Below are 26,180 nucleotides of genomic sequence, written 5' to 3' on the forward strand. Positions count from 1 at the left end.
TTATTTTTTGCGCAAGATGTACTGCAAACATAATGAAATATTTGCTACCTCATAGCTTTAAAATTTGTTCATATCTCACCAAATTGCCACCAGATTTATGAAATATCTCTTCTTACGAGAAAGTAATACTACGAGTAAGTTTTAAGTTCCAAGTTTATATGTTACGTGGCAAAAGCAAAAATTTTATTTCTTTTAATAACTTAACTAAAGACGTGTCTCGTGTGTTTTTGAACAACAATGCGCAAAACCCGTGACACGAAACATAGTACTGAAATACAAAATTAAATCACTTACTTACACATAAATTCAAGCAAAGGGTGTCAAAAAAATGCCCCATTAACTGCCCCATAAATTATTTGGATCCTTTACAATAAATTTTGAATTTTAATCCCAGGTCATAAATCTATATTTTCAAAAATGAAGGATTATGCTTACTACATTCCGGGGTAAGTTAACATTACTTCTTGCTAATTTGTTTAGTTGTTCATATTTAAGTCCATGTTTATAAGATTAAATACGTACTTGAGGGAAATAATTAAAATACATAAATAAAATTCAAGTTTATAAACTTTCAAGCTATTACTTTTTTCCTTTTTTTCATTTAAGCTTAATTACCATTGGAGGTTTCCTCTGCATAATTATCAATCAGTACAAAACTTTCAAAATGTGTATTTTCAGTACAACATAAGTTTTGCTTTTCCAGTTTGCATATAAGTTACCCAACTGGGCAAGTTAATTATTCAGTTTATTAGGTGCGACGTACAAAAGGATTCTAACATTTGGCGGATATATATGTTACCGGCAACGCAAATCAAATCCGGCATTCTATAGAATGCCAGAAACTGGCGATAGCCTATGAAACGATTTAACATTTTGCACATTGCCTAGGTATTCTATAGAATGGCAAATAACAAACGCTTATTCACAAAGCCTACAGACTGTTTCTACTGCTGTTTGCTCCGATTGGTTGAAACAGGAAACGTAGGGTTACAGAACCTAGTGCTTGGCGACTTTTGGTTCATCGCCTTTAGAATTTGTATTTAAGCATATTTTAAGCATATTATTTACCAAAATTTGAGCATATCTGACAGGCGAAAACGCACCTCAGCGGTAACGAGCGCGGAAGAAATTCTCAGACTTCTAGATCACCGGTTCTATCTTCGTTTGTTGTAGCTTTCATAAACTCTGCTCTACATGGGTTTTTTTTTAATTTTTTATTTTAACTTTATTGAATGACTTCGTCATTATTTGTTTGGGTACGGTGTTAAAAATTAAACGCCTTTATTTTCTCTATTTTTGTTAATTTTTCTTATTTTTATTTACTGGTTTGTACTCTTTGTAGTAGGTACCAATAGCAAGATTACGATCCAAGGTCCCGAAAAGCGTTTCAATAGAAATAGCGCATAATGGGATAAAATATTATTTTAGTTATACTTACTTTTCATAATTTAGGTAAAAAAAGAATAGGTATCCGACGCCCTTAAATGTTTACTGAATGTTTTCATTTGGTTTATTTTTTAATATTCCTTTATTTGTATAAATTAATGCGCTATGGAAATTTACACAACAGGCTCTTTCTAACAGAAATGACGAAAAAGTACACGTGCCATTTCCATGTAAAAACCTTTACTTACAAAACAATTATCGTACTTTAAACAGTTTAAATTCAAATTCAAATAAACTATTAATAAGATTAGTAGGTTATTTAAAATATATTCCACACAATTCCTCTTAGCTTTCATTCATAAAATAAAAAAATTATCGAATGAAATGAACGCTGTTTCCATTTGTTTGGCGTTAATTACCACGCCTACAGGGCGATAACTCGTCATTCCAAATATGACCGCCAAGCAGATGTTTCATCCAATGAGAGCAGACCTTAGAGAAATGGTCTGTAGGCTTTGTGAATATGCATGACAAACTGGCAAACTATGAAATGCATATCGTTTCGAATACCCGGAACTATTTACCAGAAGTTAATAAATGATGTAAAAAAGGCCAAAATAACTACTAAAATGGAGCTATGGCACTGTTGGTTATTGAACTGCTATGATGTGATGTTTGTGGGAAAATAAAAGTAAACTCTGTTATCCTGCTAGAGAAGACGTGTCGGTACTAAACAGTATTACGTCACAGACACTGAGTTATTTCACGTGCTTCATGTAAATTACTTGGCTCTTGAATACGGAAGATGTGACAGAATGTTGAAAGAAATTTCAACCAAATACAATCTCACTAATTTGTTTTTCATATTTTGAATAAAACTTTTTAAGGACAATCATTCATTATTTCTTCAAAATAACATTTGTATTTTTTAGGAATGAATCTTTTAAATAATAACCTAACATGACCTCTTTTTCATGCTTAGCCTAAAGAGCATTTGTCATTCTACAGAAAGCCTAGTTAAAGTACATAATGAATCACCTACTTCATATTTTACCTAAAATAAATAAAATGCCTATAAAATGCCCTACAGAATGCCGTCATTTCATACATTGCGATAACATATACAAGTTTTTTTACAGTATTTAATTATGTAAGCAGTTATCAGATTCCAAAATTCGGGCTTTTACGAAGTTGGTATTGGAACGTTAAAGTCGTTTGTTTTCTTCTAAGAATTTATTTTGATCTCTGTTCGTACGAGTCAAAATGCTGATGCCTAAACAAGCAACATTTATAACAACTATGCTCAGATTTCAGTATAATTTGTGCATTCAGTGAAAAATCGTTGGTAATAAAGAAGAGTTAATTTCAGCTGCAATCGTGCTTTCTGGTTGACATCAAAATATGATAAAGCATAAGGTTTGCTTTGTGTAATTAAGACAAAGACTCGAGGGCTATGCCCTTGAAAGACATGCCTTCGAGGAGGGCTTTCTAAGAGAAATTGGCTCATATACGCATCACATATGGGGAAAACCCCGAAATCTCCCCTCCAGCCAGCCCATTCGCGGGATTCGAAAATCGGACGAACTACCAGTGTTCAGTGACTTTACCGCTCGGCCTCTGGTGGGCAACTAAAAGCATGTGGTACTTACGTATTAGCACAACGACCTTAGTAATCTCCAAAGTTTCAAAAAAGTGCCAAACTACTGCAACCTGGCACATAAAAATTCTTCAATTTTAAGAACATACTGAAAAACTAGTGTTTTCTTGAACGTTTAGCGGAAAAACACTGTATTGCTGTACAGATGTTACTTCAGTTTTTGCCACTAAAAGCAAATGCCTCGAAAGCATATTTCAAAATCTAGACACAAAATATGATTTATCTATTATCAGGTTCAATGTTCCTTCTAACCTTCTTCGGAAACATACAAGGACCTGACTAGGAACAGAGAGCTTACTAAAGCTATGTTCACTAATTGTAGTAAGTAGACAGGATACAGACGAAGGGTATACAAAACCCTTTATTTTTCTTTATATACAATGACTTCCGTACTTCGGAATACAATGACCCTCCACTCGGGGTCTAACGTAAAAGATATCAAAATAAAACTAAACTCTAATTTAACTTTAGAATAATACACGTGGAAGATTGGCCTTATAATAACAGGAAGTGTATGTAGCACAGAGACTGTGAACACTACAATACGTTTAATTTATCAAGAGGATTAAAACCTCTGGCCTGGAAGGCAAATAGCAACTGCGTAACTTCTAAGGTAAGCGGCCTGCTTCGAACTCACTGCTTCCTCTCTTTCTCTTGGCAAAAAGGCCACACTTAAATACTTGGCGTTCGCCAGACAAACTTTGCATAAACTCCTTCACGCTTATAATTCTGGCCGGAAGTAGAAAATAAGAAGTGATAGTAAAGATTTAAAATAAAATAAACGTTAGTAAAACTTAAGATCCTTACACTATAACTTGGAATACAACAAAAAGATCGCAAACTCAAAGGCAAGGTTTCTTGTTAACCCTTTCAGGGGCGCAATATTATGATTTTTTAAACGTTTTGAAAAAGTAAGCAGAATAGCATGCAGTGGTCCTATATACAACATAATTTTTTCCTGTACACAAATAATTCCTTACACAAAAAAAAATGTTTTCTTCCCCCCCTTATGGAAAAGGGGCCGGTTTCCCTTGAAACCACGCCCATCTAAAGCAATATTAAACATTTGCTCATTTATTTTTACTTTGCTGGAAAGTATCTGAAAGTAACCCAAATTGCAGAAGCGATAACCACATTTCCAACGAAACGGAAGAAACAAACAAAACAGTATATATATATTAGAAATTGTAGTAAGCTCGCCTAAAAGTTAAAATTTAAATTTAAACAAATTGAAATTTAAATTTTAACAAACACGTATAAAAGTAAAAAAGCAAAATTAAAGCCAAAATTAAATTTAAAGCCAAAATAATTTTTAAAAAAAAATGTGCAAACATATAAAAGATTTAATTCTCGAACTAATCTACAATATCATTTAAATTCAGAAGTATAAGTAATCACGTGCAAAAACAATCCATGAAAATAAATTCAATAATTTAGCAAATTAAAATTAATTCAACAATTTTTTTAAAAATGCATAAGTGAATGACTGTTGGAGACAGACTTATCAAGGGGAAGTTGCCTCCAAACCTAACTCTCCAATCATTCAATTCGTGTTTCGTCATTCATTTAGGCAAGGGTAAAAGTCAAAACCAAAAGTAAAAAGTGAAGAATGTCCAAAAAGAAATACCAATAAAGCGGTACCTTTATAAATTAGCATTTAAGAATTAAAGTTCTAAAAAGAAAAAAATTAAAGAATTCTTTTGATAAACAAGCAAGTAAAGTCAAGTATTAAATTAAACTTTTTTTAAAAAAATTAATTTTTTTTAAAAATTAATTTTTTATAAAAAAATAATTTATTTTAGAAATAAATGTATTTTAGAGTCCCTTGTCTACAGAAATCTCCCCGACACGAATATGCATATCAATAAAAAGAAACTAAAAAAGAACTAGACATAATCCATATAAACCAAAAGAAACAAAAAGAACTAATTCACAATTTAAAAAAAAAAAAAAAATATATATATATATATATATATATATATATATTTAAAAAAATAATTACATATCTAGAAAATACTTAAATACTACATAAAAAACTTTTAAAAAATACTTAAAGTAAGTAAATAGTAAGTTTTAATTCTAACTTACCTACTATATGAGCGTTGTGGTCTGCAAAAGTGTTTTTAAAGAGAAGTAAGTGTGTTCTTCAAATTAATTATATAGATGGCGCTTATGTAGGTAAAGTTGAGTGCCAAGCTGCTATCTTTGTTATATTAAAAATTTTTTTGCAAACATTAAAATAAATAAAAATAAATAAATCTAGAAAAAATTAAATTAAATTAAATTAAATTAAATTAAAAATTAAAAATCCTAAAGGTATGCAATTCAAGTTTTAATTTTAACGATCAATTATTTAGGGAGTTAAGCCAATCAAGAGATGTAAGTTTGCTTGAAGTAAAATAGAGTAAATGGTAATGTGAATTAATAAATGTACCACCAAAATTTATTAATTTATATACTAAAAAGGCAGGCATTAACTTTACTTTATAATTTTTTGGCTGTTTTTGATATGATAACATTACCTTAAACTTTAGCTGGAGGGTAATGAAGGATATAGAAGAGTAGAGAAATTATCTTGTAAATTTTTATTGTAAATAAATTTGTAAATATGTATATTTAATCAATACTGGATTCTTTCCTTTTACTAATAAAGGGCCAACTCTTTTCAAAAGACTCAATTATAGCCCGAATTGAGTGAAGATTTTAATCTTCTAATTTTCCATACTTTAGCCAGTATTTAGTTAAGTTTTGATATACCAGTTGAAATCAGTTAATTAAACTTTCAATATTTTCTTTCATTAAATTTAACTTCTTTAAGGAATTTTTGGAAAATTTCTAGTTTTTTTTTTTTTTTTTTTTTTTTTTTTTTTTAAATAAGGACTTCGTTTCAAAAAAAATTTTGGACATTTTTTGACATTTTAAATTTTTATTTTTAAACTTAAATTTTAAAACATTTCATTTTTACTTAATTACGTTATTTATTTGCATTGCAATATTTACACAATTTTTCAACAGACCACACATTTCACATTACAAACAGTTTACGTTTATTAATTCACATTACCATTTACTCTATTTTACTTCAAGCAAACTTACATTTCTTGATTGGCTTAACTCCCTAAATAATTGATCGTTAAAATTAAAACTTGAATTGCATACCTTTAGGATTTTTAATTTTTAATTTAATTTAATTTGATTTTTTCTAGATTTATTTATTTTTATTTATTTTAATGTTTGCAAAAAAATTTTTAATATAACAAAGATAGCAGCTTGGCACTCAACTTTACCTACATAAGCGCCATCTATATAATTAATTTGAAGAACACACTTACTTCTCTTTAAAAACACTTTTGCAGATTACAACGTTCATATAGTAGGTAAGATAGAATTAAAACTTACTATTTACTTACTTTAAGTATTTTTTTAAAGTTTTTTATGCAGTATTTAAATATTTTCTAGATAAGTAATTATTTTTTTTAATATATATTTGTTTTTTTAAAAATTGTGAATTAGTTCTTTTTTTTTTTTTTTTTGGTTTATATGGATTATGTCTAGTTCTTTTTTAGTTTCTTTTTATTGATATGCATATTCGTGTCGGGGAGGTTTCTGTAGACAAGGGTAGTAGTGTTTCTGTAGTTCTAAAATACATTGGTTTCTAAAATAAATTATTTTTTATAAAAAATTTATTTTTTAAAAAATTTATTTTTTTAAAAAAAGTTTAATTTAATACTTGACTTTACTTGTTTGTTTATCAAAAGAATTCTTTAATTTTTTTCTTTTTAGAACTTTAATTTTTAAATGCTAATTTATAAGGGTACCACTTTATTGGTATTTCTTTTTGGACATTCTTCACTTTTTACTTTTGGTTTTGACTTTTACCCTTGCCTACATGAATGACGAAACACGAATTGAATGATTGGAGAGTTAGGTTTGGAGGCAACTTCCCCTTGATAAGTCTGTCTCTTGCCTGCTCAACAGTCATTCACTTATGCATTTTTAAAAAAATTATTGAATTAATTTTAATTTGCTAAATTATTGAATTTATTTTCATGGATTGTTTTTGCACTTGATTTGCTTATACTTCTGAATTTAAATGATATTGTAGATTATTTCGAGAATTAAATCTTTTATATGTTTGCACATTTTTTTTAAATATTTTTTTTTAAATTATTTTGGCTTTAATTTTGCTTTTTTACTTTTATACATGTTAGTTAAAATTTAAATTTAAATTTGTTTAAATTTAAATTTCATTCCTTGCAGCAATGGCGCAAAGAATTATTTAATTAAATTTGTATTTATTTAATTAAATTCCACTCACTGTTCTTATTATATTTTTATATTATTTTTGTTTTGTTTTTACAAAGTTTGCATTATTTATCTTATTTTGTAATCTTCTTTGTTTATTTCAACTTTACTTTGAATTCTATTTCATAATGAAAATTTCCAATGTTTAATTTTTACAAATAATATAGAACTCAAATGCATAATCATGAGGGAGTCGGGAACGGTTACTCGAGTTTTTTCGGATTTCTCTACAGAAATTGCTTTTTACTCCAAATTGAATTGGCTAAAATGCTTCATAAGAATAAGTTCTTTGAGTATCAGCATTGGTTCGTAATCCCTTCTATTCGCGGAAATATTTGGCTTGACTAAAATTGCCGGTTTGGCTTTACCTTATAACTCGAGTAAAGACGAAACATCTTCGTATTTACATATTTTTATTAGTTATTGTTCATTGAACGGCAGTTGGTTTGTTCCCCTTGAAAAGTCAACTAATTTCCTATCAATGACAATGATTACATGTTTTTAATTTAATTTTTCCTTTTACAATTGAAATTTTGTTCTTCATGATGATTTAATTCCAGTCCCTGTTAAAACATTATTAACATTTTACTTCCAAGTTACTTCAAAACATCTTTCAAAATATAACTTACCAGTATGGATTCCCTCTTTTAAAATAATTCTACTTTAATTAAACTTAGGAGATAATATAATCAATTAATCAATATTGTTTAGGAAATAAATTATTATTAACTAACTTTGCAGCAATTGCGCAAGTAGTAGTAACTTGTTTTCGCACTAAATGAATTTAAGATCATACAACATTATATATATATAATTAAGTTTCTTCATTGACTTTCGGGATTAATACCTAAGTAAACGTAAAATATGTAGGTATATATGGTATAATCGTTTTCAAGAGCTAAGATGTAAGGACCAAATATTAAACTTTTAATCGCTATAATGTAGCTTCACATATCACTTTGCTTTTCTGTTGACTGGAAACTTCAGATCAATAAAAAGTCCAATACTGTTCGTTTAAGTTACGGGATTTCAGCTTATTTGAGATAGCTAGAACCTGTTTTAATAATGTTTTTGTCATAATCTATGAAGTTAGTTCAAGTTATTTTTATTTTACAAATGCAAAACAATTGCCGCTTAAGCCATTATTCCACGGCCTCTGCAGTATTTTTTAACAATGTCCTCATATCTAGAAAGTGCAATGCAATTATTTAAATGTTCAAAAATCATAGGCTGATTGGAGTCACACAAAATCGAGTTTGGGTAATCCATCACTCCAGTTCTATAGAGGTGGTCTCACAAACAGTTATGTCCCGTCAGACGTCTAAATAGCGCTACCGCTGTCTTTCTTGGAAAACTGGGAATAAAAGTTGTCTCTTCCACCAGAATCCTCGTTGAATCCCTACCACATTGAATCATATCATATTTAAGTGAGAGCGGCAAAGCTGTAGTAATATTTAACATTATTCAGGGTGCACAACTAGGAGGTTACGTTAGGTGATTAGAATATGGCAACGCACACGACGGCTATCAGCCTAAGGAGTGCGAGGCCTTCTGTGATGACTTTCTAAGGAAACCTAGTTCATATTCACGCTGCTCACAGCGCGATCTAAGAGACTTCACTATATGTTAAATGTTTGATCGGCGATCTTAAACATCAGGGATTTCTTCGAATCTTAGTGATAGGATATTAAACCAACCCTCTTAAGATTTAAAGAAGACGAAAGAATGCGGTACAAGAAAATGAAAGTGAGTGTTTCAATGAAAAGTACTATAAAATGCAATGGCTATTTAAATACTGTGGAACCACCTAGGAAGAAGCTGCCAAAGCGTTTGTTGAGCGACATCACCATTTTCATGTGCGTTGTATTCCAAGCTTCAATGGTTTCTATGGATAAAGTGTGATTTTTTTACCTTTAACTCAATTTTAAAACTTGCTTTTGTGGAATTTGACTGTAATGGAAGAAAATTGCGAACAATCTCTGCGAGAATATAGTATTTTACCACAAAATCCTCAAGGGAACAATACTTTGAATCTGTTCTTAAGGCCATAATACAAGATTTCCCCCAGAGAACAGAAGAAAAGGTACTGGCCTTTTGCACCGTCTTTGGCGAGAATGCTGATTTGACGCGTCTTTGCATTGGCGAGAAACAGACGGTTATCGGTTTCCAAATGTGGGAAGAAAGAAAAAAGAGTGTAAATGATTTTTCATAATTACACTTTGTCAATATAGCAGTTTTTCATTGTAAAATATCCATTTGTACTTACGTATTAGCGCAACTACCTGGTCGAAGTTTGGCGTTATTTTACAGAAGACAAAAGTGAATAGATCAGTTTTCGGATTGCAGCATATATAGTTAGTTACCTGAAGAACTGTTAAGGCTCGTTTCCACTACTGCGTACGAACGCGTTGCGTCAATTGAAGACACGCCTACGGCATCCGTACAAGCGTTTCGACTGCTGCGTATCCGCAAAATATTTTCATTTTCCGCCGCTAGGTGTCACTGTAATATTTTGGCGCCAAACAAGCAGTTCGCGAGTTATGACGCTGAACATCTGAATTTTTCCCGCTTAAGCGAGTATTGTTTGTTTTGGATTTGATATGGATCCTGACGTAAAACGCAGAAAAGTTTTGTTTACTAAATTCCATGTTATTGGAAATTTTTATTTCTGCTTATGAACTGCGAAAGTAAAGTACGCTAACAATTTTTAGATAAGTAAGGTTATAATGCATATTATGAACATCACTAATTCCACAGAAGCTGAAGTAAACTTTTAAAAAAATTTTTGGGTTTCTAGAAGCCTTAAATATTATGAAATAATACATATATACTATTAAAACTAAAATGTACTGTTAGTGAAAAAGTAAGCAAATAAATAAATAAAATAAAAAAGTTAAAGGAATTAAAAAATAGTTGGTACTTTAAAAGTACAGAGCAACTGTAAAGAAAGATTCACAATATTTACACAAAATTTGCTATACTTTTGTATACCGCTGACTTCAGGGTCATAGCTGGATAATTTATTAGAAATCTCGTTTGTTTTAAAATGTACTATGGGCAGTTATATTTTATGCATAATCCATAAAATATTATTTTTAATTTAAACATTTTTAATTCATATCTCTTTTTATAAAAGAAGTTATAAAAATAAGATTTTTCTCTTTATATATACACACATTAGGTAAAGAAAATGGAAATATTTAATTAATTAATTCCTGCGCTTCTGCTGGAGAGGACTGAATTTAAAAGCAATTATTATAGTAATTTTTTGTTAAAAAATGTTTAGGGCATTAATACTGTCTCATGTTAATTGGAATGAAAGTTTAGAGTCGTAAACATCCCAAAGTCTGAGCACATGTATATACATTCACATAAAAGTGAAACGAAAATATATATATATATATATATATATATATGCAGGGTTTCAAAATAAATTAAATTTAAATAATTCTCTTGCGCCATTGCTGCAAGGAATGAAATTTGAAGTTAACAAACATTTTCTATTCTTAAAAAGCAAATTTAAAGTTAATTAAATTTAAATGAAATTTAACGCAAACAAATAAATGATTAATTATTGCTGCGAACTAATATACAATATCATTTAAATTCTGAAGCATATGTAAATCAAGTGCAAATATCAAAATCCATGACTAAATATATAATTCTAAAAATTTATTTATCCTATTATTCACTTCTGCATTTTTATAAATTTTTTAGGATTAAATCTATCCTATTATTCATTTATGCATTTTTATAATTTTTTTAGGATTGATAAGTTATCCTATTATTCACTTATGCATTTTTATAATTGCTTAGGATTAATAATCTATCCTATTATTCACTTATGCATTTTTATAATTTTTTTAGGATTAATAATCTATCCCATTATTCACTTATGCATTTTTATAAATTTTTTAGGATTTATAAATTTTTGGAATTATATATTTATTTATGGTGTTGGTGTATTTAATTATGGCAAAGCACACGAGGGCTATCTGCCTAAGGGGAGGGATGCCTTTCGTGGAGGACTTTCTAAGGGAAACTGGCTCGTATACACGTTACACATGGGGAAAACCACGAAAACGCCCATGCAGCCAGCCCGTTCGCGGGACTCGAACCTCGGACCGAACTACCAGTGTTCAGCGACTTTACCGCTCGGCCGCTGGTGGGCTATTTATTTATGGATTTTGATATGGATTTTTGATAGTTGCACTTGATTTACATATGCTCTCAGAATTTAAATGATATTGTAGATTAGTTCGCAGCAATAATTAATCATTTCTTTGTTTGCATTAAATTTAATTTAAATTTAATTAACTTTAAACTTGATTTTTACGAATAGAGAATGTTTGTTAAATTCAAATATATATGTACAGGATATGCTTTAAATTAGTATTATATAATTTTCAAACTTTTTTGCGGTAAAAATTTAAATAAATAAGAGCATAAATAAAACAATATATTTAATGCATATAATAATAGAAATAAATTATAAAACACGAATATAGATCAAATTGGAATAAAAAGCTAAGAAAGTTGCAGACAGGGTGCAAAAAGCGTATGGGATTCGAACTCACGACTCTAAAATGTAAACATTATTACCATCAGCTTTACCGCTAAGCTAGGATTGCACGTGGGTCGCGTGCGTATTTTGGTTTACATACATTATCAAGTAAATCAATTCTTAAAACTTAAGTTCCTATTTCAGTTTGCTGTCGTCTGAAAAATTCACCAGAGTTTGTTCTTCAGCTTCTAGTACATTTTTTACAAAAAAACATTATCTTTTAAAGTGGCGTTCCGACTGAAGTTAAACGGGCTGCTAAAAATATATTTCATGTGCTTACAAATATATGTTAGCCAAAAAGATACATTTATAAAGGAAAATACAAATTTAACATATCCTTCAATGAACTGGAGTATTTAAAAGGCTATCAAATTTAATTTATAATTAACGTTTCTAGTTTTTACCTGTTTCAAAAGAAAAAAATAGCAAATCTTTTAATGATGCGAAGAAGGCTTTGGGTGAGATTAAAAGTTTGATTACTAGGTATGTTGAGCATGTTAAATCTGTAAATTTTCGTGAAGCTTGTAAAGAAAGCTTATTGAATTCAGTCATGCAAACGAAATCGTATGCTAATGCTGTGGCGCCATCTGTTGGGACAAATCAGACTGATTCAGATTGCTGTGTTTTTGTGAGTGCCCAAAACTGTACATCTGATGAAGTTAAAAAGCTCCTTAAAGCTGAAATCAACCCTCGGAAACATAAAATTGGAATTAGCAATATTCGAACAGTTCATAACAATAAAGTAATGGTGAAATGTGCTTCGGGATATGATAAAGAAAAACTGTTTACTGCTTTGCAGGAAGACTCATCTATTTTGAATCCCTCTATTCCAAGACGAAAATATCCTACAGTTTTACTTAAAAATGTGCCAAACAGCATTAGTAATGATGAACTGTTAAAAATTATTGAAGAACAAAATCCTGAAATTACCGTGAGTGATGAGACTTGGAAAGACGTTAAAGTTCGCTTTACTTTAAAAAAGTTTCAACGTGAGAGAAGCGTGGTTATTGAGGTTCATCCTTCTGTGCGCAAGCGTATTTTAAATTTTGGGCGTATTAAAGTGATGTGGAATATGTGTAAAGCTGAAGATTTTGTTGTTTTAAATAGATGTTTTAAATGTTTAGGCTACCACAGAAGTCTTGATTGCAGAAATCCCTTGGCTTGTTATTGCTGCTCTGGTGAGCATAAGAGTTCAGAATGTGATAAAAAAAGAAGTGCAAGTGTGTATTAATTGCATAAGATTTAATAAAAAGACGAAAAATGCAACTAAGAAAGTTGATGTAAATCATAAGCCATTTTCTGGAACTTGCCCCAGCCATACATTTATGATGAATCTTGCAGCTTCAAAAATTTATTATGGGTAAGTCCGACAATTTGTCTGTTTCTTTTGTACAAATAAATTTGCACAAATCAAAACTTGCTACTCAGCAACTTATTTTATATATGGAGGCAAATGACACTGATGTCGCACTGATTCAGGAGCCGCACTTTTATAAAGGTGTTCTTCCTGGCTTTCCAATAAAATATAAAGTTTACTATGATTCCGAAGCAGAAGTTGTCAAGTCTGCTGTTATTGTTCGCAACCAGAATCTTTCTCCTTTTTTGGACTTAAATCATACAGTTTATAATACTGTTGTTCTAGATATAAAAATCAATGGATCTGACTTGACTATTTGTTCCGCTTATTTCGAGCCCCAAACTAATATTGACATAGAACTATTAAAAATTTCACAAATTTTAACGATGAAGAAACCATGCAATTTTTTATGTAGTATGGATTCGAATAGCAAATCAGCGATTTGGCATAGTCCTATTACTGATGCTAGGGGAGCGAAACTTAGTGATTTTATTAGTGCGAATCATTTGTTTCTACTTAATGAAAATCGCGGACCTACTTTCTGTTCAACGCAAGGCTCATGTTATATTGACCTTACGCTTTGTAGCTTAGGACTGCTGCCATACGTTCAAGGTTGGGATATCTCTGAGGAAGATTCTCTTTCTGACCATAAAATGATTATCTTTGAACTTGTTTTATGCCGTCCGATTATATCTTCTAATTTGTGTACTTTTAATTTAAAAAGAGCGAACTGGTTTTTATTTACTGAACTTTGTAAGAGAGAATTGTGTAACTTGAATATCCTTCTTAACAGTTGCTCTGATTGTATTGCATTAGAAAATGTTGTAAACAGATTTTCTACCGTTGTTTTTAACTGTGCTTTACTTTCAATTCCGATGAAGAAAAGTAAGAAGAATGGGGTCCCTTGGTGGTCTAAGGAAATTGATTGTTATAGAAAGCATGTAAATGCTGCTAGGCGTAGATTCCAGAGAGAAAGAAACTGTCTTCTTAAAAATATTTATAAAATTAAATATTTCGAATTACGGCATAAGTACAAGGCTAAATTAGCTAATGCTAAGCTTGAGTCGTGGAGAAATTTTCTATCAACTATTACTGTTCACAATGTCTGGAAATCTATATATAAGTATGGGGTCAAGACCAATTTTGCGAAAAGGATTGAGATTTCGGGAATTAAACTCCCGGATGGCAGTGTTACTTCGAGTTTGAGTGATACAATTGTTGCTATAATGACAAAGAATTTCCCAAGAGATAATGCGCGTGATGATAGAAATTCTCATAGAACTATGCGCACTGAGTCCGATGGACCTTATATTTCTTTTATGGACTGTCTGTTCTCTACTTCAGAAGTTAACAGTGTTATTAAAAATCTCAAGAAGAACAAATCACCTGGGCTTGACTCTCTTTCTAATGAAATGATACAGCACTTTCATGCCGTGGATAGCACATTTCTACACAAACTTTTCAACCTTTGTTTACAATTAGCAGTTTTTCCAGCACAATGGAAGAGAGCTCGGGTTGTTTTGATTCCTAAAACGTTAGATACAAGAACCCCTTATCTTGATAATATTAGATGCATTAGTCTTTTGCCTACTTTGGGAAAATGTCTTGAAACTCTCTTCATTAACAGAATAAATTGGTATTTGAGACAAAAATGCTTTTATAATGATTCTCAGTTCGGATTTACTCCTCGGAAGTCCGCTGAAGACGCCATTATTCGCCTTTGTAATATCTTGCAGTGTGCAAAGAAAATGAAGTATACTACACTTCTTATTTTCCTGGATTTCAAAGGAGCTTTTGATAATGCTTGGTGGCCATCTATCTTGAAAATTTTAAAAGATGCTGGTATACCACGTAATATCTATAACCTTCTTAAAAGCTTCTTGAACGAGAGGATTGCTGAGCTTCAGCTTGGGAACGAAGCTAAGATTTATTCTCTTGAAAAAGGCTGTCCTCAAGGCTCTGTATCCGGACCTACTCTTTGGAACATAATCATAAATGATCTTTTAAGTCATCTCGACGGTTGTTTAAAAATTGCGTTTGCAGACGACTTACTATTAATTTTCCAAGGAAGGATTTTGAATAACATTCTTTTGAGAGCACAAGAAGTTCTAGATTTTGTCTCCAGTTGGGCGATTTCTCATAAACTCACTTTCAATCCTTCAAAAAGTAAAGTTATGCTTGTTCCCAGTACGTTTGATGAACAAAATATTGCTTCTTTGATGCTCGATAATTCTCCTTTGGAATTTGTAGAAAATGTTAAATATCTTGGTGTCATTCTTGACCAAAAATTAACATGGAAAAAGCACATTGAATTCCTTTCTGCTAAATGTGAAAAAATTATTAATGGCTTTCACCGAATTGCCAAAAATACTTTTGGAGTAAGCTACGATGTTAAGAAACTCATGTATAAGCAGTGTATTGTACCTTTCATTTCGTACGGCTGTCGTGCTTGGGGACATGTTCTTGCCAAGAAGGTTAACAAAAGAAATTTAAGAAAGATTCAACGGAGAATTCTTCTTCGTATTATTAGTGGTTATAGAACCTTAAGCTATGAGGCTACTTTTGTTCTTGCAGGAGTTCCGCCTATTGATTTTGAAATTGCATATAAGAATAATATTTTTGAGTCATTGGCAACTCATGCTTCGGAAGACTGTATTAATGGAATTGTCCCCTTCACTGATCTTCCTCATCCCGCTTCTTTAGAACCCATAAATTTCTGCGATTATAAAGAGACTGCTGAAATAAATTTTCATATGGTTTTCTTTACAGATGGCAGCAAGATGAACAACAAGGTTGGCCTTGCATTTGTTCTTTTTGAAGGCCATTCCGAGATTTGTTTTCTTAGACACCGTATACGGAATGAATGTACAGTTTTTCAAGCAGAACTTCTGTGCATTTATCTTGCCGTCAAATGGATCCAGGATCATGGGACAACATCCTCAAAGTACCTTATTTGTTCTGATTCTCTTTCTTCTCTTCAACTTTTGAACAGTATTACCAGCTGCGATAAATTAGTTATCGAAACCCTAGTAACTGTTAGTTCACTTAGAATTAGAGGTATTGATATCTGCTTTGCTTATGTGCGTGCTCATCATGGTTTCTACGGAAATGAAAGAGCTGATTTCTTAGCTAAAGATGCCTTAAATTTACCCATTGATATCAACATTAGCATTCCAAAGAGTTATTGGAAGTCCTTTCATTATAAAAAGCTTTTAGCTGTGTGGAATGAGGAATACATTTCATCTTGTAATGCGGAAGTCACCAAAAAGTTCCTTCCTTCTATTTACCATAGACTGAATTCCGAGTCTTTCCTCTCGTTAAATTTTAAAGTGTCTCAGTTTTTATCTGGTCACGGTAAATTTGCAAGTTATCTGTTTCGTTTTAATCTACGATCAAACAATTTATGTGAATGTTCAAAAAGAGTTCCTCAGGATGTGGAACATTTGATTTTCTCGTGCCCTACATTTGATGGCCCTAGATTATGCTTACAGAACGATTTGAAAATGTTCGGAGTGACTTGGCCAGTGAACTTATCTGTTTTCGTGAAGTCCAGACTGCTGTTCTCTGCTTTTGTTCGCTTTATTTATGCATGTAATTTTTAATGTTTATTTATACATGTAACCTTTAATGTTCTAGTTAACTTACTTCTGTAAGCCCCGTGTTGTACATATGTGGTGCACGGGGAGTCTGTATGTTTTCAAAGGAAAAAAAAAAAAAAATCTTTTAATCATATCTAATGTGCTATAGCAGTTTGATATAGTCAGACATTCATTTTCATTAAAGCTAAATGAGTATGCAGAATTAGGAAATGATTATCAGAACAAATTTTGCTATTTCATGGACCTTGGAATTATAATTTTTGCCGCTGATTTTCTTGTACGAACAAGTACTGTAGTTGCAGTTATCTTGTTTTTCTTATCTTTTTTTAACTAAATTCAGCTGATTGCTATCTTTTTCAGCATATTTCTGGCTATAATGTTAATTCAGAAATAAGTACTTTTTAGCAAAACGTTCTTTTCTTAAGCGAGCATTCATCGCTCTTCTGCCGCCATTAATTTTTGGTGACTACACATTATTGCCCCCCCCGGGGGTCGACGTAGAGAACTCTGCGAAGCTACTGGCTAGGATCTGTACCTAGGCAGTCTCGGCCACGGGGGTATAAAATTTATGAACTTGGTGGTTCTGAAGGCTCTGGGAAAGGTCACTTATTGGCCGGCACCGGAGTCTGGCACGTCCTAGCGCGGCATGGTTCTAGTAACCCGGGGGTCTCCCCCGGGGTCGCTGGGTAATGTCCCGCTGCGACGGGCTCGCCCAAGCGACTGGTAGGAGCATTTGACGACCGGTGCTGCCTGGTGTCGTATCCAGGTGGTGCGCTGCTCTCCTGGAGGGTAATAGTGGAAGTTGAACTTCCACGATGTGCCCAAAGGGGAAGTGGACCTGCAGTGAGATTGAGTTCTCGGAGCAGGGAAGCCAAAACTCTTATCTTATCTTACACATTATTGCTCCTTTTCCACCACGTGACCCCAACGCATCCGCAGACATACGGATAGAAGTTGAACATTGTTGAACTCCATCCGTATGTCATCCGTCACCGCACACCGACCGAATTGCAGATGTCAATCAAAGTGAATTCGCTCGCTGATTGGAGAAATGCATAAGCACCGCAACGCATACGCAGCAGTGGAAACGGGCCTTTATACGCATGTTTGCCAGAGTTTGAAAATTTGGCGATTTCTACTAAGGTGGTTGCAATAATATGTAAGTACGACCCATTATGCTCATTATGTTAAAAAAAATCATAGTTCTAAAGCTTTTAATTTATTTTATAGTACCTAGTTTTGTAGCAATTTATTAAAAAATAACATACATTTCTCTAAAAGCTTTGTGTTCCTTCCATTTGTCTAAAAGCATTGTGTTTTCTGACAATGACATGCTGCTGACATTGCAACGCCAAATAGTTTCTTTTCCAACATATAATTGCATATTACGTACCTTTTAACATTTTTTTCTTTTAATAAAATACGTTTTTCTAGTAAAAAAAACTTTTAGCTTCTCTTTCAGTAGACGATTGGTTGAAAATAGTATGCATTTAAAATATTTACAGTGAAAAACTGCTATAGTAATTTAAAAGCGAAAATTTTCATTAGCCAAGGGAACATAAACGAGGAACACGCACAAAACCTATTATATTTCAAAATTAAAAGTAGATGAAATGCATATACGCAGATTGTAACCATAAACGTTTATTTCTCCCCAATGGAGAAACGTACCAAATCAACATTCTCAGCTAGGCACTATAGACAAACGTGTAAGCAGGTTTATTGATTGATTTTTGAGGAATAAATACCTGATTAAAACGTAAATTGTGTATGCAATAATATGTATGTTTTGTAGTATAAATCATCCTTCTTTTCCTTCTATAAAAAATCTTTAAACTCCAAACGGTGGAATGACTCAGCTTCAGACGACGTGCAATAGCTCTTTATTGGAAAAGATAGAAATTGTTATATTGTTTTGTTCTTGACGTGGTTGCAGATTTTTCTCATCTCTTTTGAGGAGATTTTGGAAATGTAGAAATTTTCCGATTAAAATACGCTTGCAAGCTCGTGAGAGAAGAATTAGCTACAAAAGCTGCTAGATCATCGGATTCAAGTAACGTAAGAATGCTTCAGCGAATTTGGCTTCGGTCTTACGTGTTTCAAATTTATTAAACTCCTGCCTTTGGGGAGTCAACCAACAAAGTGCCTATCCCTCGTACCCCGTTACTACCTGTACAAAGAGGGAAGTAAAACAACTTGCTCATTTTCTGTAGCCTCTGATGCGTCCTCGTAGCGAAAGCCAGTTGTCTAGTTCACTGAAGCTGTCACCCCGCCGTATTAAGTCTAGTGCACACCAGGACGCCTATTCTATGATCACTGGATCTGTCTACAACTTGAGCGAACAATATTGACTCAAAAGAACCGGTATGGACAGCCATCACAACTTATCGGAGAAAGCCATTCTGTGGTCCTCAGTTGGAGGGCGGGTGGGTCCATTTAACTTTACTGGAAGGGGACAAGGCTTCAAGGAGCTTTAGACCAATCGCAGTACAGACGAGTGACGAAATTTATAGCGCGCGCTGGCTGAAATTCTAAGAATATTCTCCCATTATTTCACTAACTCACACGCTGCATTTGTAGTTCGAAAAAAAAATTGCACAAAACAGTATTATGACCAACACGCAGTAGAATATGCTGCTGTGTTATGTGAAAGAAAATCTCGTTTTTTAATGGGAAAGTTAACGCAGGAATTTAGAGGTAAGAAATAAAGAGTGATATGGGATACCATGAAAGCAATGGTAAATAGATAAGAGTAAATGAATTAAGCTTACTTCAAATCCTTTTAGAAATAAACAATTTTAATTATTTAAATTTATAATATGATTAATTTGCATTACAATCTAATAGCAAACTAAGTTTTTTTTTTTTTTTTTTTTTTTTTTTTTTTCCATGTTTACATTAAAACTGTTTTCCCGTAATTTATTTTACAGTTACTATTCGAAAAATATTTCTTTAAATAAGAAATTAGAAAGAAAATATTTCTTTCTTAATATTTCTTCCCTTTTTTTATTTTCTTTTTCTATGAAAATTATTTCTTTCAGGAAAAGAAATAAAATTCATTCGCTATTACAGTATGGCCGATTGCTGCTGCATTCAATTATCACACACGCATCAAAATGCTTTATTTTAAATAATTTATTCTATAATTAACATGAAAGAAAATATTTTTTCAATATAAAATATATAACCAAAATTAAACTAATCTATCCTGTATGTGTGATTAATTCGTTTTGCAATTTTTGTCACACAATTACTAATACCTTTTTTTCAATATTACATTGCTGTTATTTTAATTTTGTATATAAGAACTGCTCAGTTTAAATATTCTTCCTTCTCAAAAGATTTTGTTCTTTGAAAATAATTAAAAGATAGTAATATTTTCACAATGGAAGTACTAAAGTAAAAATAATCAGTGTAGGTCTCCTGCAGTTTAAGTCCTTATCAAACCAGCGTTTCGACACATTTTAAATAGAAAACTAATAATAATCAATATCTCTTTTACAATATAAAAATGAGAATGCTATGAACAGTATTTTAATTAATTAATTTATTTATTTATTTTTTTTTAAGTTTGCAAAGGAACAATGATTTTTTAATACTATAATAGGTTACAAAAGTACTATTCCATGAACAAACCCTCAGTCTTATAGCATTGTTACTTTATAGCATAATACAATAATAATACAGTATAATTCTGCTAACAAGCCCACCAGCCGCCGAGCGGTAGAGTCGCTGAACGCAGGTAGTTTGGTCCGAGATTCGAATCCCGCGAACGAGCTGGACGGCGTTTTCGTGGCTTTCCCCATGTGTAACGTGTATACGAGCCAGTTTCCCTTAGAAAGTTCTCACTTAGAAACCAGTTTTAAAACGTATTAAAATTACACACACACACACACAAAAAAAAAAAAAAAAAAAAAAAGATTTTATATTACTCCCAAAGGGCCATTTTTTTAACGTTTTGCGTGTTACCTTTATTTATTAAATATCATGTTTTTCGCACTTAAACCATAAAATTCAATTCAACAGCAATATCATATAATTTTAAAAAAGCATATTTTTAGAATTTCCGATACATAGTCTCGCGCGCTAGAGATGAAAGTGTTTTTTGCCATTGCTCGCTTTGAAATCGTTGGGTTTCTTAATCAAACACTCATAAATGCTTTACAAAATATGATATATGAAATGGATAGTAATACAAATTCCCAGTTCCAAATTTGGGCCTCCAGATGCCTATATTAGGATGGAGGATTACGTTATTCAGAATTTCATGGCTCTAGGTACCGTTGTTTTATCACAGTGCGAGAACCATTCATACATTCTGCAGATTCCTCATTATTTAATTTCTTTAAATATAATAGAGTGCGATAATACTTAATGGCAACGATTTGAAAAGTGAAACGCCATTTATCGTGAAACGCCACAAAATGGCAAAGCGAAATTAATAGCCCCTCTGGGCTAAAACTTATTTTTAAAAGTATCACACTAGTAGTAGTACAACTACTGAAAAAAATATTATAAGTCTATTTTATAGTTTTATAATTATTATTATTATTATTTTTTTTTTTTTAAATTTTTATTTTAGTGTGAATTTCGCGTAATAATGAACGACATTTTATGTGTTCACAGTATTATTCGTAAGGTATTCAACTGTTAGATTTTAAAGTAAACGTAATTTTTGCTGTACATAAATCGAGTAGAAGCTTATCAGATGTCTATATTTGTATTAAATGAAGAAGGTTTATGTGCTTGATAAACTTATTATCTTCTACATTTTTAAAGCGTACAATTACAATTTATATCTATAATTTCAGGAATAATATAACCTTTCTTTCAGTAGAAATTGGGTTCTTGTTTTCTGAATGTGGCTCCAAATACTCTCTCAGTTCATCCCAAATTAAAATAACTATAAATTTTGGCAATCTGAAATACGCAATGAAAACATCTTTTGGCAGAGCAAAAGCATCAACATATTTTCTATAAATTCGCCATCGATTCAGAGATCTACGACGGTATTCTTCGTTTAAATATGAAAAAAATCAGCGGCGAAAACACATACAAAGCCATTGTCTACTTAGTACATCAACTGGACAACCCTGATTGACGACGCGGCAACACTTTTTCACGCGCTTTCGACAACTTCCATACTCAGAGAATATAGGATGTTGGGCAGACCTGTTTTTTACTAGCAGCGACATCTGGCGGCCCACAACTTGCTGTCGACTCTCGTAGCGTAGAATAACCATCCTGAAGAGTTGGCCGGCTAACACCTGATGTTCCTCCCGTCGGAGATGCTGCCTTGCACCGAATTAGTATGGGATGACTGGTTGCATTGAACTCGAGGAACCCCGTCGCCGATTATGAAATTTTCACTAGCAAGTATTGGGTAAAAGCCGAGCGCGTAGGAGGTGTCTTCTTAAAGGGAAGTACTATTCTCTGATATTACTCCACATTCTTATACCCAGGAGATTGGGTCAATTTGCGTCAAGTGCCGATCACTTTTCCATTCATCATTGCTAACTAATTGTTTAATTGAGTGAAACTGTTAATTAATTATTTTTTATTTCTCCCAGAAGAATGGCATTGTCTTACTTCTGTGCTATATTATAATGAATAAAACTAGCTTTATTTTATTATTTTCGTATTATAATTATGATTCCATACCTAACATACACTTTCTTAACCAGGGTTGTTGCTCATATAGTTTGGATATTAGATTTTGAAACTGCACAATGCAAAAACTGTATTCACAATTATTTTTAGCTATGCTTGTTGTGGTGATATATTTCACAATTATTTTTAGCTATGTTTGTTGTGGTGATATATTCCACACAATATTTGCAACTGGGCAGTTAATTTACCAATATTCCAGGACGCTGAAGTTGCCTTCCAAGAATTTCCAAAACATGCTCTATTGGCTAGAGATCTGGTAACCTGGCAGACCACAGGAGTATGTCATATCCTTGAAGACACTGGAAAAGTCGCGCAGTATGTGGACGAGTGTTGTCTTGTTGATATATCACATCTAGACGACTTGACAGCCTAGGCAGTACCAGGGGGGGGCCCAAGAGCGATGCGCAGTGCAGGGAGAAAGTTATGCCACATACGCATGACGTCATGTGGGTGACAGCGTTAGTTCTTGGCGTTTGTTTACTTTCGTTGCATCAACAGTTTGATTTGATTTGTGTTGGTAATTTGCTATTATACCTAAGCGGAAGTGGCAAATTGTGCTATAGCGTTGTGTCAGAATTATACACGTTAATACGTTTTTTGGCGGAAAACACTTTTTACAACAGATAAAATAACTATTTTTTTAATGAATTTATGTAGTTTTCATACATAACTGTGATGTAATTTTACATTTATTTTTCATTTTACTGCTATTTTACATTTAAATTGAAAAATTTCTCATTTTAAATCATTTTTTATCATAATCTTCATTTTGTGTATGAGACTTACATCGTAGTGAGATATTTAAACTCAGTGTCATGTTTACCAATACTGAGTACCTAAATGATTAGTTAATAAATTTGCGTATCCAACTTCATTCACATGTTTTGGTTACTTTCTTTACATCCCAAACGTAACTCTATGTATTGAAGCAGCTTTACGAACTAAGTAAACTGATACATGCCTCACTGTGAGGAAAGAAGAATTTCTCGACCACACTATGATGCAAACATCGAATGAGTGAGTGACATATTTCCTTCAGTGTTATTTAACTGATGCATACAGGTATGTGTGATGTAATTTAATTGATATAACTTACACATGCTTGAACCTAAAGGAAAACAAATCTGTGTATAATGCTAGAATACAAAGAGCGAAAGAGAAAGTAAGATATTCTGTTCAGTGTTATTTAACTGCTGCATATGTTTTAATTTTGATTCCATATAACTTGTTTTTAATTATAAGAGAAAGAAAAATAATTCAATATTGAACACATATTTCGAGTATAACAAAAGTATTTTAAGAAACAAGCTAATAAAAATACATTAGTGATTAAAAATATTGAATTTGTGTAAAGACTGAATTGAAATTAAGATGTGGTGGTGTATTTAATTATGGCAAAGCACACTAAGGCTATCTGCGTAATAGGTGTGATGCCATCGTGGAGGACTTTCTCAGGGAAACTGGCTCGTATACACGTTACGCATGAGGAAAACCACGAAAACACCCATGCAGCCAGCCCGTTCGCGGGATTCGAACCGAACTACCCAGTGTTCAGCGACTTTACCGCTCGGCCGCTGGTGGGCCGAAACTAAGATGTAAGGCAAGTTTATTATTATTATTATTGTGCGTATATGTGTAAGAAAATGTATTTTAATTGTTCCATTTTTAATGTATGAAAGGAAGAATAGGATACCAATATCGAAGATTATTTACTATAGCAAATAATCACGTCAGGATAAATGTTATATAGAAATCTTGGGAGTGTAAGGGATTATAAGAGTACTTTTAGATTATACTGAAAATATACGCACTTCTGCTAAAATCTGAAGTGAATCAGTATGAAGTGACTTTTCACTTTAAAAAGAATGTGATAAGTATACTATTTAAAAGTATAATGACGTATATTAAGAAATTTGTAGAATTTTATGGTATTTAAATATGAATTTGTTAAGTCAAATCTTTTTATATATATTTTTGCTTGAGATATGTAATTTAAACTGAAAATCACGATCATATATTTCTCATGGAAAGTGCATGAGCAATGAAAATAAATAGAATAATACTTTTTGATTATGTTTTTACCATGGTCTTAGCAGTTATGCCATCATGTGTTCTGTTCAACAAGATTTATTTAGTGCAAACAATACTACGAAAAAATATTGAAAAATACCTTGTTTTACTATATTTATTTCCCTTAATTAACTTAAATATCGTTTTTCATTTTCTAATGCTTTCCTTTACGAAAAGAATTTAATGTTTACAATTATTTTCAGCATTCGTACGAATTCTGTGCATAAAATAAACATTTTCTTTAACAAAATACTTAATCGGAAAGTATATACCCGGTATTTCCGGTATATCTACCACATATAAAATGATCATTTTGCTTTAGTTTACATTTTTTCCATTACCAAAATCATGTAGCAGACGCGTCGGCCGATGCGTCTTGTCTCCCGGGTGACGTCACTACCAGCAACCAATGGCACGCTTTTTCCGTTCCTGGCCTAACCTTAGTATATTAAAGAACCTTGAGGCAGTACAACCGGCGTTAAAATGTAGTCCACTTAACTGCAAGCCGTCGTAGTGCCTTGAAAAACGGTTAGAGGTGATCGTGTGTCCCAACCAATCGCTTCTCACACTCACACCTTGTGTAATCGTTGCATGCCGGTCGACAACAAATGCCGGATCGCACCGCTGGCTTAGCCGCCTTCATATGCGTGTACATCGGTCATCAGCACTGACAGTGAATAGGAATTCATCGCTGAATGTCACACACCTCCAGTCGGTCACACTTCAGCTTGCCCGAGTTCAGCAAAAATCCAATCGACACTGCCTATGATGTGAGGACAGCGGTAGGCGTCTTAATGGAGGTCGATCAGTCGTCTCCGTATGATGTCCTTTAATACCATCGGATGCCTGGAAGATGGTAAATGGCGTCAAATCAGTGCTAGCGACGTTGTTGGAGCGGAAGTGGCCGCTCTTATGCTTGATCGATTCTCGCACTCATTTGTATTCCTAGAACGCCCTGATCCTCCGGGACGACAGAGTATCCCTTTCGTGATCCATTATCGCCAACACTGAACAACTATCATATCGCTCCGACCAATGTGGCGGCCAATACGCCTGTTCGATCAACCTGCTTCTCTGAGGCCTACTATACGGCCCTTCTCAAATTCCGACAACTGTTCGTACTGTCGCCTGTTAGTCTCAGAGTCATCTCTAGTCACAATACCGTTCATTCAAGATTCTTCTGAAGAGCCGTATGGCACAAGCAATCATGCTTTTAAACTCTCCCGGCTGCGCATCTCATATGCGCATAGCGCGCTTACCCTTGTCTCATTATCGTCGAAATTTAAATAATTTTCATATCTCTTACAAGACTACATTCCGAGTTTCGTAATTGTGGCTCGATTTCTTCTGGCTACATATATTTTTTGTGGCAGAGTGACACTAAGTCAATACATGCTGTCATACGTTATTTGCTATTTAAAATAATCTGTTTGCATTACATCTTATTTGTTGTTCCAAATGCACTGAGCCCTTTAATTTCATAAACTGATGCTAAATGTTTATCACCAGTCATTATATTTGTATAATATATTCAGTGTAGTATATTATTACTTAGAGTATATTATAATTTAA

At 32.6% G+C, this 26,180-nt stretch overlaps 1 protein-coding gene across 1 annotated transcript in view; it reads left to right on the forward strand.

The window, feature by feature from the left end:
• Positions 1–295: 295 nt before the first annotated feature.
• Positions 296–26,180, forward strand: part of LOC118201002 (uncharacterized) — a 42,916-nt gene continuing 17,031 nt past the window's right edge. Inside the window, exon 1 of the mRNA XM_035373010.2 lies at positions 296–446. Within this exon, the coding sequence (XP_035228901.1) occupies positions 418–446 (29 nt within the window). The 5' untranslated portion in view covers positions 296–417. The remainder of the gene's footprint in view (positions 447–26,180) is intronic.

The sequence above is a fragment of the Stegodyphus dumicola genome, chromosome 6 (genome assembly GCF_044657685.1).
Source record: "Stegodyphus dumicola isolate Sdum_Otavi_A_Nest chromosome 6, ASM4465768v1".
NCBI classification, from domain to species: Eukaryota; Metazoa; Arthropoda; class Arachnida; order Araneae; family Eresidae; genus Stegodyphus; species Stegodyphus dumicola.